We start from the raw sequence: 16,399 nt of genomic DNA on the forward strand, positions 1-16,399 counted from the left end.
GAAAATTACAATCTACAGAAGTTCAAGTCCAGTGTCAACAAATATCTTCTTTCGTCTTCTCAACCTCCAACCCAAGCATGGTACCAAATACTATAGGTTCTAATACCTCTCGTGTTTGGGGTTTTCATTAAAAAAAAAGGATAATACTTCAGAAGCTAGCATAAAAATACCAGCTGATCAAAGATAGCTCACTGTATTACAAGCGGAAGCCTCGGGCTGTACTAGAGACCTGTAGTCAGACTGCACTGGGACAATTCCAGTATACAGTACCAATCTAACAAGCCATAAGAAAGATAGACAAATGGCATACAACATTCAACCTCAACAAGGGGACCACGCATCTGATCTGTTGTGCGGGATCGCCCCACACAACAGACCAGACATAACCCTCACTGATAAGAAGGAAATGGCTACCTACCTGATCGACATAGCGGTACCCAACCCAGGAAAACTCCAGAAAACATACAAGGAAAAGATCAGGAAGTACTCAGACCTCAAACCTTGAAGTCTGAGGTCTTCAGACCTTGAAGACCTCAGACTTCAAGAAGTCAAAGATATGTGGCATAAGGAACAAATAATGACCAAACCAATCACTGTGTCAACCACTGGCATGGTGCCAAAGAGCCTCCATAAGAGCCTATCAACAATAGACCTCCAAGAGAACACTTACATGTAACTCCAGAAAGCCACGTCCTTGAACACCTGTAGGACAGTAAGAGAGTTCTTCAAGTAACAATAACAATAATAGCAACTGAATACAACCAACCACCCCGTGCACTTAGTACCAGTACCCATCACAGGGCAGAAAAAATCCCATAAAAAAGGAGAAAAATTTTTATAATAATAATACATAACTAAATAAATAATAACATATATAAAAATTAATAACAAAAATAAATATATATATAAAAAAAGAAAATAACCTACATGTTTCTCCTCCTTGCATAACTATCCAGCTGACCTTTGAATTTTTCCAAGCTGTCAACCTCAACTCCAATGAAGTTATCATATCCAGTAATGAACAATTCACTAGATAAAAGAAACCTTTCCACAATCCAATCTAAATCTCTTTCTCTGTAATTTGAAATTATGGTGACTAGTTCTGGAATCATAACAGTGAATAAATTTGTCTTCATTCATTATACTGTCCCCCTTTGGAGTCTTACCGTGCTCAATCAGGTCCTCTTCTAAGGTACCTAGCTGCCAAGATCAGTAGCTCACATATTCAGTCTTCCCTCATATGGGTATCCCCTTTAGATCTCACCAAGCAAACTGCCTTTCATTGGGCCTTTTCAAGAAGCTTGATGTCTTTTTTTTTATGTGTAGCCTCCATACATGGACACAGTATTCCAAGTGCAGTGGGATTATGACCTCCCTATCTCTACAAGAAAGTGCTAAATAAATCATCAACAGGACATCACAGACCTTCCTCAGCACTTGTCTGCACTGCTTGGAGAACAGTGTCTGATGTATCAAATTCCTTTCCTCCTCCACTGTTTTTAATTCAACCCATCAAGTGCTGATTATTAACTACTGTTTTCCAGCCTTGACATCACTCCCTGTATTCCTTTATCAATGTCGCTGAAGAAAATCGGAACCAATAGTAGCCCAATACCAACTTTCAAGGATTTCCACTTCTTACATTAACCCAATCTGAAGAGTAACCATTAATAGCGATCTTCCACATTCTGCCCTGCAACCCCTATGATCCATCTTAGAATCTTATTTGTGATCACATGTTCTACATTATACAGTAACCTCTAATGGGAGTCTTTATAAGAGGCAGGTCATCAATTAACCTGACTGCTCTCCTATGAATAGCACTTGGGAGCTTCAGAGAGGTTTCAAGGGCACCACCCAAGATGTGGAAAGAGTATTTCACAGTAGTCCAGATTTCATATTTGTACAGAGCAAGTAGAAAGAAAGTTTAGAAGAAAAGTAATAATACCAAGAGGGACAAAGAAAACCCAGTTTTTTTTTTTTGATGCAGAGAAGGAATTATTTGTGATGTGCTTATATGCCAAGAACAATTAGAAGCTAGGATAATCCCTAAAAGAACTACACGTTATTCTACAGAAATCTGTGTCATCAAATATGAGCACAGAATCAGTAGACTTTTTTAGAAGAAATAAAACAGGACTGAATTTTAAAAGGATTGAATTAACTAAGTTTTCTTTGCATCACTGGAGATTAGCATTTAAGGAAATGGTGGTACATATTCAAGAAGGGTAAAGCTGTTTTTGCTGGGCAAGGTTTCTCAAATTGGAGCATTACAGTTTTGCTATCATCAGCAAAACTATAATGCTCTATTTTTAGAGGTCAGGAATAAAATATAATAAATATCCTTATGAACACTGAGAAGACAAGAAATGTGTCTAAAAATTTATAAATTGTAAAATAAAGCCCATCCATAGAGAAAAAGAAACCAGGAAAGAAGGAAGAAAAAAGCTCCCTCTTTTTCCTGCTGATGTGTGTGTTTTTTTTTTTTTTTTTTTTTTTTTTTTTTTTTTTGGCAGTTGTTGGCACATTGGCTTCTGTGGCCATAATGCACCTCCCAAAGCTTTTGCATTTACTCTGATCCAAGCTTGAGGCGGGATTCGAACCCACGACCATTGGGTTGCCAGGCAGGCACTTTACCCACCCAGCTAGACTAGTCAGCGATGTGTCTTTTAGCTTCCCCTTAAAAATATAAGGCCTCAGAGACTGAGTTCTTCTTCTATTCTTTTAGAGGTATTTTCATTTATTCTTTTAGAGGTATTTTCATTTATTCTTTTAGAGGTATTTTCATTTATTCTTTTAGAGGTATTTTCATTTATTCTTCATTAGGCAACCTTACTTTATTCAATTTACTTCTCTCAAACTTTTATTTCAGTTTGTCACAGCTTTTGCCAGGCAAGGAGACTTATAATACCACTGGCATGCTGGAGTTTTCACTTCTGAAAAAATTTCTTCCATTCACTCTATTCACTCTAGTTTTTCATTTCTAGAAACCCTAAACATGCAAAGAAACATACTTTTTCAGTTCTTTTTGGATTTTTCTTCTTTTCCTGTTATTCTTCTCTATATGGGTGAGTTGTTTTTTGTTTTTTTTTTACCATTTTAAAATTTTTCTTTTGAGTGCCATTTCCTGTCTAGCCAGTGTCAACAAAAATATTTATCACCTCAGCAAAACTATGGATGGGATTTCAAGTTAGTGGAAGAAGATCATTAATATGTAAGATGAAAAAAGTGTGGGAGAAAGGTAAAAAAAAATTCAACTAATACTAGCATTAGTGGAGATGACAGAAGACGGAGAGCTATCTACCATCAACCACAGTGAGCAGTTCAGAAAACCAGATACCCAATTGCAAAATGATATTGGCAATCCATAAGAGAGGACGTTTTTTAGAATATCCTATGCCAAACACAATCAAAAGCCTCAGAAATATCAAGAGCAACTGCTTGAGTTATAATAAATTTTTCCATTGAATTTGTCCAAAGATAAGAAACATAAGCCAATATATTACCAGTGGATTGACACCAATGAAACCTATGCTGGCAATTTCTAATCAGCTGGAAGGTTTCGAGTAGCATAAGAGTGATTGATTGATTGGTTGGTTGATTTCTCCATTACTTCAGAAAGAATAGAGGCAAATGCAATGGGGAAATAACTGGAAGAGAGATTTGTCATCCTTTTTTAGAAATGATTACATTTAAGCAAAGTTCTAAGCAGAAAGAAAAACACCTTGGAATAAGAAAATGTAAAAAAGCAATACAAAATAAGTGCAAGCTGAGGAGCACAAGTTTTGAGAACAAATGGAGATATGCCTTCAGGGCCTGGAGCTTCCTTTGTATCAAGATTTTTTTTTCACATCGTAACATTCTTGTAACATCCTTTTGCCGGAAGACCATAAGAGGCACTGGGCAGAGTCTACTGCATATAGTAGGAAGTGATTTACCAAGACCATTGATACAACAGCTAGACGAAAATAAGGATGCTAGTTATTCAGCTTTATCTTCAGCTGAGGATGCACTAGAACTATCACATTGTAACAGAGGAGGGAGCAAGGTGGATGGAGTTGTGGCCAATAGCCATGGCAAGCAACCAGAATTTAAGTCTCAACCAGGTGGTTCCATGAAACTAGAAAACTGAAATCAGTTGTAAACATTAAAATCATCTAGGAAAATTACCTCACTGTTAGAAAAATTAGACTGGAGAAAGTTGGGTTTCAAGGAAAAGAAGTCAAAAAGTTCCAAGTGACTAGTAGATATGGGAGAATGATAGACGCAACAGATGAATGTGACAGAAAAGGGTACGAGAGATTTTAAGACAGAAGGGATCAAAAAAGAATGGTCGAGTACCATTTGGTCAAGAAGCAAGTTTTCTACTCTTAGCCTGTTAAAAATCAAGTTTGGATTGTTTAATAATTGTTTTACAATTGTAAGTTTTAGTGTAGGTAGAAAATGAAGTTGGAGATTTGGATACAAGCCAATCGTGATATACTATATTCATATCTTGAACTTCCATAACATATTTATTGTAAACCTGAGGTTTAGATAAAGGATGATATTTTAGAGCAGAATGTGGAATAAAGAATTTCATCAGAAAAATAAATTTCATGGACATGGTATGAGCAAACACTGGGATCAGATTTCACTCATCAACGAGACCAAAAAAAAGAAGAATAGAAATCATGCAGATCATCCCATTTTGCATCATTGTAAGGTCAAATGACACAAGGCTAAGAATGAGAGAGAGAGAGAGCGCGAGGGAGTATTCATTGGACAAAAGGCCGTCTCCAAATTGCAGTGAGGCGGGTAGACCACAAACATTAACTGCATACTTTAAAAGGTTGTTGATGATGAAGAAATTAACAGTGTTGGGTGTGTGATTATGATTGTCTAGTATTCTGGTGAAAAAGCTGTATGAGGTCATTAGTAATCACAAAAATCTCAGGATCTCAACCAGCTGGATCTGTGTAACTAGAAAACTGAAGCAGCTGGACTTGTGGACATTAAAATCACCTAGGAAAATTATCTCACTGTTAGGAAAGTTAGAGTGAAGAAAGTTGAGTTTCAAGGAAAGAAAGTCAAGAGTTTCCAAGTGATTGGTAGACTTAGGAGAACAACAGAGACAACAGATGAATTTGACAGAACAGGGTTGTTGTTGTTGTTTTGGTTTTTAGGGGTATTAGCAACTAAGGCCATATTGCTCCGGGATATGCGGTGGTCATTCCCTGACCTTTACGCATCTTCCGTATTTGGTGGTGACGGGCTCGAACCCTGGTCTAATCAAGAAGCATGTGATACGCACTACTGCTCCCTCCCACCTGGCTACGGAGGTGCCACAGAACAGGGTAGAGAGATTTTAAACCAGAAGCAATCAAAAAGAGGTGATCCCAAATTAAGAAGTCCCTAACAAGGAATATCAGTGTGGACATATGCAATTATCACAACTGAAGCAAAAGGAATAATTAAACCAGAAAGTGAATAATTAAGGCAACTGAAATGAGTAGTGGTATAAGTATTAGTGGTATGAGTATTAGTACTATTAGTCATAAGTTGAGGCAACTAATAATTGTTACTTTGTCAGAAAAAGCAGACTGGAGGTGGAAATGGACATCTGAATTGAAAATTAGACACATATATATGAGGAAGTTTTTATGAGGTTTAGAGAATTTTTCACAAATAAGTTTGATTAGTCTGACGATTCATAATGCATTCAATATATAAAGTGGGGAAGGGGGGGAAGAGAGATGTGGAATACACTTTGAATTAATGAAATTTGTTTTGGTGCATACATAGTAAGTTCCTTGACACTGTGGTCTCGAGAGTATTCCCAACATACACGTTACTCATGCCGTTCAGTCACTAGCTGGCAGAGCAGAGGCAATGAGATTACACATTAACTGATCTGGATACCTCTTAAAGAGTTACCAATAAGCTCAATCAGGTGAACTATCTAGCAGCTGTCCTGCAAAAATCATTTAAAAGCTGTATTCTCAAAATGTAAAAAATACTAGACCTCACCTGGTGACACAGAGGGTGAACCACTCATCCGTGCGATGTGGAGATACATCTCAAATGCTACTTGGATTGGTTCACACTGGGACAGTTGCCTCCAGACTTTGCATGTGTCAGGGGAGGAGGATACATAGGATTACTGTCTTACCATCATGAAAGTGTGCAAAGAATTTGGTTGTCATTATGATCAGCTACTTCATTCACAAACATGACCTGAATATCATATTTTAGAGTCCCAGATAGCCTAACTATCAAACTTGGAAGAATAACTGTGAAAAGCCTCGGGGGACCAATGACTATCACATGCAGATGATATTGTAATGTTAAATAGTAGCTTGCAGGACATTCAAGAATCTGAATAAATTAGATACAGGTTGTAGAGAATATGGTATGACAATTAGTTTGTTTGTTTGTTATTTGGTTTTTAGGAGCATTAGCAACTAAGGCCATATTGCTCCAGGAATATGCGGTGGTCATTCCCTGACCTTTCCGCATCCTCCGTATTTGGTGATGATGGGCTCGAACCCCGGTCTAATCAAGAAGCGTGTGCTATGCACTGCTGCTCCTTCCCACCTGGCTGTGGAGGCACCGACAATTAGTTACCCACAAAACAGTGCTTATGGATGTGGAAGAAGCAAAGAAAATTTGTAACATTAAGTAATCAAAAATTGGACAAATTAATAACTTTGTGCATCTAAGAGCAGTCTTTTAATGAGTATTAACATAGAAATAAAGAATAGAATAAGTAAATTAGGGACTGGGATACCAGAAGACTAACTGGGAGCTAAGATTTTATTAAAACTGAGAGGAAAGTGAATGAGAAAATTGTTGGAGTTAAATGTAAATAAGACACCTGAGGCTGATGGAATCTAGCCAATTATATTAAAAGCAACTGCAAAATAGGCAAGCAAGCCTATAATCATAATTTTCAGAGCATCCTTGGATTTGGGAGTGGGGGAGGGTGATCCCACAGACTGGAGATTGCAAATGTCTGTCTTATTCACAGGAAAGGAAAATCAAAAACAGCAAAGCAGTAATTGAAGATCTGTAAACTTAACTTCAGTTAACTTCTTTAAGCTCAATAACAAAGGTTTATGATTTTCTTATTCAAATTCACAATCACTGGAACTACATGCTTTTAATATGCTTGAAAATTTTCTGATCTAATATATCACAAAGATGATGAACCACAATCAGCTCAAATTTTTCAACTTCATAAAAAACATGGTGTCAATGGAGCCTTGAACCTGCCTGAAAGCAGAGAACTTGAAGAATCAGAAGAGAATAAACACACCTCCACATTACCATCAGAGGTGTATTGCTAAAAAAAAAAGAGTACCGGAACGCTCATCGATTAACTACAAATAGTTACCTACAATTTTTTCATTTGCAAAAATAAATATGTCAAAGATTAGAATATTTGTTCAGTATTTATTTATAACTATTAAATAAAAATTTCAAACGTAAAAAACAAAGACAAAAAATTTTAAAAATCAGAAAAAAAACAAAACTCCAAAATAATATAAAAAATACAGTTCAGAAGAATCATAGAAATTCCCATACAGGATCGATTACAATTTCTTGTGTGACTGCCCTTTTTGTTTGCTGGTCAACAGCAAAACGATGAGACCGCAACCAAGTTCGGACATCAAAATTTGGATTCCATAATTCTAATGGTGGACTGTGCAGTTTAATAAACAACAAACTTGCCATTGTTGGATCTCTTTATCTAACACATTGTACTTTAGTAAGAAATGTTCAAGCTTCATTGCAAAATTTATATTTTCGTTTTTAAATAAATTTTTAAAGAAATCTATTAATTTTAAAGATTACTATCAATATATATTTTTAGTAGTGGGTAAAATAGATACTATTTCTCCCGCCCCTTTGATTAGATTATGCCTTTGTTTCATAATATTAGGTGTATATGTATAAATTTAATGATTTTCTATTATGACATTTAGAAAAAAGTACTGGAACGTTGTTCCAGTGCATTCTGGCCTGAATACACCACTGATTACCATGTAATACTGCAAAAATTTCTAAATAATTAGTTTGTGGGTCAGTGAATTGATTTAAGAAGACCAACTGTCCAACTTCCTTGTTCATACTTTATTCTAATAGACTTCTCTTTATGAAAGGAACAAATTAAGGAACAAGATTACTGAAGCTATCATCACAAATTCACACCTTATATTGCAGGAGACATTACTGATTAGATGTTGTAGCCATTACAACTTATAATGGCATGTAATTGATTATATATTATGATGTTATTGTTTATATATTATATGCTAATTATATATTATGGCAATACCTTTTCAAATATGAGCAAAAAAAAGTTCATATTCCAACATTCATATTCCATTTCTCACCTTGTGAGTTAATACCATCACTCGGTTGTCACAGATGCTGTACTTGAGGTGCCAACAAGCACTGAAGTAGCCATCTAAGAAATGGCATCACACACCAATAAGCACTGATATACAGGCATACCTCGGTTAACGTTACCTCTGATAACGAAGCTTCGATATAACGAAGTCGGCAATTTCCAGCCCCATTTAACATAAAAAAAATATTCCAGTTTAATCACATGAAATCTAAACAAACTGAAGAAATTACGGAAACCTTTGGGGCTTCTCGTGGTTGGTTTGAGAAATTTAAAAAACGGGCCAGGATTCATAGTGTAAAATTAACAGGAGAAGCTGCAAATAAGTTTCCAGAAAAACTAAAGGAAATAATTGAACGTGAAAATTTTCCAAATTTGGTGTTCAATGTTGACGAAAGCGGTTTGTTCTGGAAACGGCTACCAACAAAAAGCTTCATTTCTATTGAAGAAAAATCAGTTGCTGGGTTCAAAGCAGCCAAAGACCGTTTAACGTTACCCTTTGGATCAAATGCCTCTGGCAATTATAAATTAAAATTGTTATTAGTTTACCATTCAGAAAATCCGAGGGTGTTAAAAGGTAACATAAAAATGAATTTACCTGTAATATGGAAAGCAAATAGAAAAGCGTGGGTTACCAAGGAGTTAGTTACTGATTGGTTTGTTAACCACTTTTGTCCTGAAGTAAAACGGTATTGTCAAAAAAAACAACTTTGAAGAAAAAGCTCTTTTGTTGTTAGACAATGCTCTGGGACATCCTACTGATCTTAACACATTGGACACATGCATTCCTGTCAAAGTTGTGTTTCTTCTAGCAAACACAACTTCCCTGATTCAACCATTGGATCAGGGAGTAATAGCATCATTTAAAGCTTATTATCTGCGTCGAACATTAAGCAGTTTAACTGAACTAGAGGATAAAGTGGAAATGACAGTTAAAACTTTTTGGAAAAACTACACCATTAAAATCGCAATTGAAAACATTGATAGTTCTTGGAAAGAAGTCACTAAGAAATGCTTAAATGGAGTTTGGCGCAAAATATGGCCACAAGTTGTACTAGAAGAAGAAAATAACGTCCAAGAAATTAGAAATGAAGTTATCCAGATGGCTCAATCAATAGGTTTCGAAAATGTCGATGAAGAGGATGTTAGGAATTTATTGAATGCAGAAGATGATGGTCTTTCAGTGGAAGATTTAGAAAACCTTGTTAGCAACGAAGACAAAGATAATGAAGACGAAGTTAAAGAAGTTCCTGCCGAAAAAGTGTTAACAACCAAAGATTTAAAAAGGTGCTTAAATGAATTTTTTTAGTGAAAATGATCCTGATTTAGGAAGAAGTGCTATTGTTAAGCGATCAGTGTTAAATGCAATAACTCCGTATAGGCAATTGTTAAATGAAAGAGGAAAAAAGCATAAACAATCAACTTTAGACTCATATTTTAAAATGTGATTTCACTTTGTATGTAAGTTGACCGTTTATTTAATAAAACTTTTCTTTGTTCGAAACAAAAGCTTTTCATTTTCTTTACGTAGGAACGTATCCCCATTCTGGCCATAGTATTTTTACCTCAGAAAACGAAGTTTCGCTTAACGAAGTAATTTCGTGAAACGCATCCTATTCGTTATTCGAGGTATGCCTGTACTTCTTTTTATAGATGCATTGCTTATTAGTAGTGCAACACAAAATAACTCATCATGGAGCTTACAATTGTAGAGGTGTCAATGCTTTTTTATAAGAAGAATTTGTATCTTTCTTTATCTGTGCTATAAAACAGTGCTGCCAAACCTTTACAGCTGACTGGGCACCCTTTTATATATATTTTAAAAAGTTGATGGATGTCACCAAGAAAGAAGGGTTGAGCTCAAAATGGAAAATTTTATAAAACAGAATACTAATCAGGATAAAAGAATGCAAAGTCAGTTAATGAGTATACATAACATTACTGGTGAGTATGATGAACCAAAATAGCATTCCAGCACCAATTCTGAGCCCTGAAAAAACATTAAATGTTTACCAAAAATAAGGATTATACATAAATATATGCATACAGAGTGGTTCATAAGTAAGGAAACCATTTTTAATAAATGCTGATATATATATATATATATATATATATGTGTGTGTGTGTGTGTGTGTGCGTGTTATTTTACTGCTGATATAGATCGTACATATAAATTATTTGAAAAATAATTTTTCACATATCATATATCAGAAATAATTATAATCTTTTTTGTTGTTTCAGAATAATTTCAACATGGAAAAAGTACTGAAACTTACAATGAAGGAAAGGATTGCAATTATAAAGTGGCATGCAAAATATGAAAGTATCACAGAAACTGCACACCAGTTCAAGAAGTTTTTTGAACAATACCATGAAGCAAATTGTGAAGAAGTCTGATGAAGTGGGAATAGTGCTCAACCTACCAAAACCTGATAGACCTTGTATCTCAAAGACATCTGCCAATCTGGAACATGTGAGAGAGAATATCAAAAGAAGTCCAAAAAAAATAAAAATTTCAAAGAAAGCAAAGTTTGAAATTTAAAATACCTAAAACAAACTTAAATAGAATCATAAAAGAACTTTTAAATACAATGTTTATCATCCCATATTGCTACAATGTTTCAGTGAGGATGATCCAGATAGAAGATTGAAAATTGCCAAACAGTTTTGGCCATGAGTGTTACAAACCCAGATATTGTTGACAATGTTCTCTGGATTGAAGACACACTTAAACTAAATGGAACTGTTAGCTGTCATAACTGTGTTTCTTACTCTCTTAACAACCTCATTTATTCTTTAAAAAGGATTTAAATGCTTCTGGCTTAATGCTTTAAATGCATCTGGGTTGGAATTTGGACAGTATATATTCTTAGACTTTTTTCTTTGAGGAAACCATGACAGGAAAAAATCACCTGAGACTGCTAAAAGACAAAATCATTCCATTAATGCTGTCCAAGATCAATTTTCAGCATTACTTTTTTATGCAGAATGGAGCACCAGCTCACTATGCAAAAACTGTCAGCAAATTCTTAGACAAAAAGTTCCCAGGTCTAAATGGACTGGACAGCAGGGTTCCAATGAAAGGCTACTGCATTCCCCAGATTTAACACCCTGTGCTTACGTTTTGTGAGGATTCTTAAAGGATAAAATATTGAGTAATAAGCAGAGGCCTCTGCTGGAGTTTCAGCAATCAAAGAATCTGAAAGAACTTCTGAGGAACCCATGCAGTGTTGCTCTGGGCCCAAAAGACTGTATTTTGTAAAGATTAAAGACCAAAATGGCAGACATACTGAACAGTTTTTTTTTTTTTTTTTTTTTAAGTTTATGTATGCCTTTCTATTTGTGCTAGCATTAATTAGTGTGCTATTTATGATCAAACAAGGTTCCTTACTTATAGCCCACCCTGTATATGTATATACTCTGCTTCACTGTTTGTTACATTATTTTCTGCTTTACATAATCACCTGCAAAACATATGCAATTTTCTCAGGCACATTTCGCATAGACATGCATCTATGGCCTCAATATTCGGGAGCCAACAAAGGATGAAATATTCATCCAAATACACTAAATTTGTAATAGTTTGGGGGGTGAGCAAAACCCACAGTGCCGCTCCAACTAATCTAAACAGATCCTAAACTTTCCATGAAAAAAAAAATTTTTTTTTAAATTTGGGGAAATGAAATTCATAAAACGAACTCCAACTGACTATTTATTAAAAATGCTTTCCTATACAAGTAACCAAAATTGATTGATGTGCAAATTTATTGGCATTTTATAAGCAATTTGAGTTTTACCATTTTCAAAAATAAAACCAAATTTTAGTAGCACAGGCAAAGGAAAGAGAGGAAACTAAAATGCTTAAAATACTTAATTTTATTTCAGAATAATTAATTTCTGCCGCTCAAACCTCAGAATTTCCTCCAAAATACATATATTCTCAGAAAAGGTGGTTGCAGTTTGTGGGCACCAAACTAACCTTACCAAATATGCTATGGCACCTGTGGGAACTATTGGAGACAGCCCTCTATAAAACATACACAAATCATACTATAGCTATACAATAATATTTAGAAACAGATTCAGAACTCTTTTAGCTCATATTTGAAAAATATTATGATATAAAATTTTTACATCACTCGAAAGTTGTAAAGCTACTTTGTGTTTACCCTGTATATTCCTGGCGTTGCTACATTACAAGTTTTAATTAAATAATAATAAGTTTCAAAAACTAACAAATATATTCTCACCAAACTGCAACTGGTCAGCAGCTTGATTAACACGGTTCACAAAATATGGATCTTCAGAGTTATCCGATTCTTGCTTTGCCACCATTAACACTCTGTTAGCTAAACGAGCTATACTAGATGTATTGTCAACCATTTGTTGAGGATGGTGATGACCAATAGCCTCCTCACAAGCAGCAGTATGAAGCATAATGTTGTCCTCTATAAAAAAATTACACTATTACTTTTAAATAACAAAAATATATACACAAAAAATTATGATATTTATGCTAAAAAGCAAACACAAAACTAACGTTACCTTAAGATTTTTTAACTTTTGATGTTTACAAGTGAAAGACATTGAAAATTAATGAAACTTCAACAGGGTGCTATAGAGGCAAAAACACTCATGGAATGTATTATTTGTGTTCCATATAAACAAGAAGATTCCAAAAACACCACCCACAGTATTTTATCTGCTAGCTTCAAGGAAAATAAAATGTTTCAAACAAAATAAGTATTAAAGTAAATAAAAACTCAGTTTTTGTTTACTTTAATGTTTATTTTGTTTACTGTGTTCACAGATCACATAATTATAGTAAAATCATCTTATTAGGGCAAAAAAAGATCAGAAAATACACACTCCATGCTGAGGAAATAAGTGCCACAATGTACACAAGGCCAATTAAAATAAAATATAATAAACTCTGTAAAATCCAGCACCAATGGGATTGAGAGGTGCCAGATTTTAAAACTGTTCAGATTTTAGAGAGGTATACCAAGTCGAGCAGTTTTGAAGAAGTACATATCAATAAATATTAAGTACTAACAACTGAACTTATTTACATCTGTAAACATTTATAAGGAATAAAAAAGTAATGCTAGTGGTTACAAATGAAAATAATAGTTCAATTTCTTAAATGTAAACAAATGACAATAAACAAAGTCACAGGAAATATTACTATTTCCTATGACTTTGTTTGTTATGTAATGTAATGTCAGTTTTAAATGCCTACCTAATACAGTATCAGTGAGAGAATATCACTGAATGTGCTTCAGAGAAAAAAATAATTATTTCATGGCAAAACAAAAAAAATAATTATTTCATGGCAAAGCAAAAATAATAATAATAATTACAATAAGGTATACATAATCTTAATCAATTTACATAGCACTTTAATTTTAATAATGCACTGTTCTGAAATTCAATCATTATTCATGCACATAATAACAAAAATCATTAAGTTTTATTTTTGCTATCATCATAAATTATGTAGTTGATGGTGGTTGTATGACTAGTTATAGGCCGACCGGGCTAGCCGGGTGGGTAAAGTGCCTGCCTGCCTGGCTGGCAACCCAAAAGTCGCGGGTTCGAATCCCGCCTCGGGCTTGGATCAAAGTACTGCAAAAACCTTGGAAGGTGCATTATGGCCACAGAACCCGATGCGCCAACAACTACCCGAAAAAAAAAAAAAAAAAAACTAGTTATAGTGGTGGCAAAAACACTAGTTGTGTGGAATTAAATCTATTGTTTGTGCACATCAGTAAGTGACTATTTATGGAAGGCAGTAACCAGAGATTTTATCAAACATGCATTTTTATAGCTGTACTCACACTGGGAATTTTCTACCTTTCTTCGCCTCAAGTATCTAGAATTCAAATTGGTCATTGAAGCATATAGCTGTAATTTACAAGAGATGTTTGGGCTAATTTACAAAGTTTAATGAATAAGCAATAGCATTAAAGGAGAGAAATGTCACCGTATTTTTACATGGATTCTTACGGACAAATGTGATCACTGATTTGAGTACCAGATTATAAAATAATGGTTTTTATTATTTGTTAAAATATGCTGCAGTTCAAAGAATCCCAGATTGGTTTGGGTTAACCTGTAATTTGTTGCCCAATTGTTTTTTAAGATCACACAAATACACTCAGAAAAAGTAACATTATTTATAATCTTAAAAATGGGCAAGAAATAATTTAAAATCATTCACTTTTTGATGCCACCTTTATTTTAAATCTATTATGAACTAACTGTGAAATATTCACTTTTTTTAATATTAAAAAAAATATATTATTTTAATTTTTTTTAAACCCCCCCCCACCACTGCAGTCCTTTAGATATGTTACTTTATCACTTCCCTTATTTGGTTGAGAACATTATCTGTAGTGAGAATGAGCAAAATGTCAATCAAAAAACCTGCCTGTTCAATAAACAGAAAGCAGCCAGAGAATGTATTAGTATTAGCAATAGCCACATAGTAATAGAGGCATGTGATGCAAGAAAGCAAGCGTATGAGCTTATGTAGCATCAGCCAAAAAAAAAATTTTTTCAGACAACCATTCCCTCTAAATGTTTGTTCAGTTCCTCCTTGAATTTATTTAAGTTATTAACTTCCACAATGACAGATGGAAATTTGTTCCAGCAATTACCCACCCGCTGGCTGAAGGAAAATTTCCGCACATCTATTCTACAACTGTCTTTCCTCAATTTGAATTTATGCTCCCTTAGGTTCATAATCTGAACAAGTGGAAGAATCCCATCAGAATTCAGCGTACTCAACCCATTCAAGGCCTTATACACCTCAATCAGATCATGTCGCAGGTACCTAGTCTCCAGCCGCTGCAATTTGCAGCACTTAAGCCTCTCTTGGTAAGAGGATCCCTTCATTCCCCTCATTCCCATTCTCTGTACACGCTCAAGCAAATCCACATCCTTCCTAAAATAAGGCCTCCAGACCTGTACGCAGTACTTAAGGTGTGGCCTGACCATTGCCTTATACAAAAGGATAATCATCTCCTTTTCTCTGCAAGCAAAGTTCCTGTATATCATTGACAAAACCCCATGACCTGCTCTTACAGCCTGTCTGCATTGCTCAGAAAACTTCATATCTGACTGCACAATTACTCCCAGGTCTTTTTCATTTTCTACCACCCTAAGTGTAGTACCACACAGTTGGTATGTTCCTCTGGGGTTGTTTCTACCCGTATGCAATTCTTTGCATTTGTCAATGTTAAACTTCAGTTGCCACTTCTCAGTCCATCTGCCCAAATTTTCTAAAATACTTGCAGTAGCTCACTGCCATTACTGTCATTAACAACCCTCCCAACCTTTGTATCATCTGAAAACTTTGACGCTAAGCCTGATATATCTTCATCAATATCATTGATAAATATAGAAAACAACAATGGGCCCAACACTGAACCCTGTCGAACTCTACTATTAACATTAGTCCACAAAGAGCAGCGCCCATTGCAAGGAAGCCTATGGCTTAGGGTGCACCAGCGAGAAAATAATAATAATAATACTGCATCGAGTGTGGTGCAAGATAAAGTCACTCGCATTCAGGCCTTAGAGAGAGAGGGGTTGGTTTTAAAAATCAGAGACGGTTTCCCAAGGAAAACAGTGGAGCGAGTGGCGATGTTCTCCTTATGGCTACCACAAGAGAAGGCAAGACCATTCAGCCCCACCACCTGGAAGTGCTTCCTGTGCAATGTGCAAGTGACCACCCAGGAAGGGAGAAAGCGCCAATGCATGAAGCGGAGCATCGAAATGACTACGTACATCATGCAAGCATATTACGAAATAACGAAGCTGGTGACTGATATGACAACTTACACGGCAAGACTATATACCAAGTGGCTGGAATGATTCCCGGATATTCAGGTCACCGAACAGCGAATAGCGGACCAGAGAAGGATCATCGTCACAAAGAACCTGATAGCTCCTGCAATCTTGGAAAAAATCAAGCAGAACGTGAGTGATCAACTACAAAGG

The 16,399-nt window shown here is 35.3% G+C and overlaps 1 protein-coding gene across 5 annotated transcripts in view; it reads right to left on the reverse strand.

Moving 5' to 3' along the window:
- The window catches only part of Vinc (vinculin), a 336,038-nt gene that overhangs the window by 121,300 nt on the left and 198,339 nt on the right, over positions 1 to 16,399 (reverse strand). For all 5 annotated transcript variants that reach the window (XM_090383807.1, XM_090383806.1, XM_090383804.1 and 2 more), the window contains exon 15: positions 12,643 to 12,840. In XM_090383807.1, the coding sequence (XP_090239933.1) occupies positions 12,643 to 12,840 (198 nt within the window). The remainder of the gene's footprint in view (positions 1 to 12,642; positions 12,841 to 16,399) is intronic.

The sequence above is a fragment of the Mastigoproctus giganteus genome, chromosome 10 (genome assembly GCF_048544385.1).
Source record: "Mastigoproctus giganteus isolate SK-2022 chromosome 10, ASM4854438v1, whole genome shotgun sequence".
In the NCBI taxonomy this organism is placed as follows: domain Eukaryota; kingdom Metazoa; phylum Arthropoda; class Arachnida; order Uropygi; family Thelyphonidae; genus Mastigoproctus; species Mastigoproctus giganteus.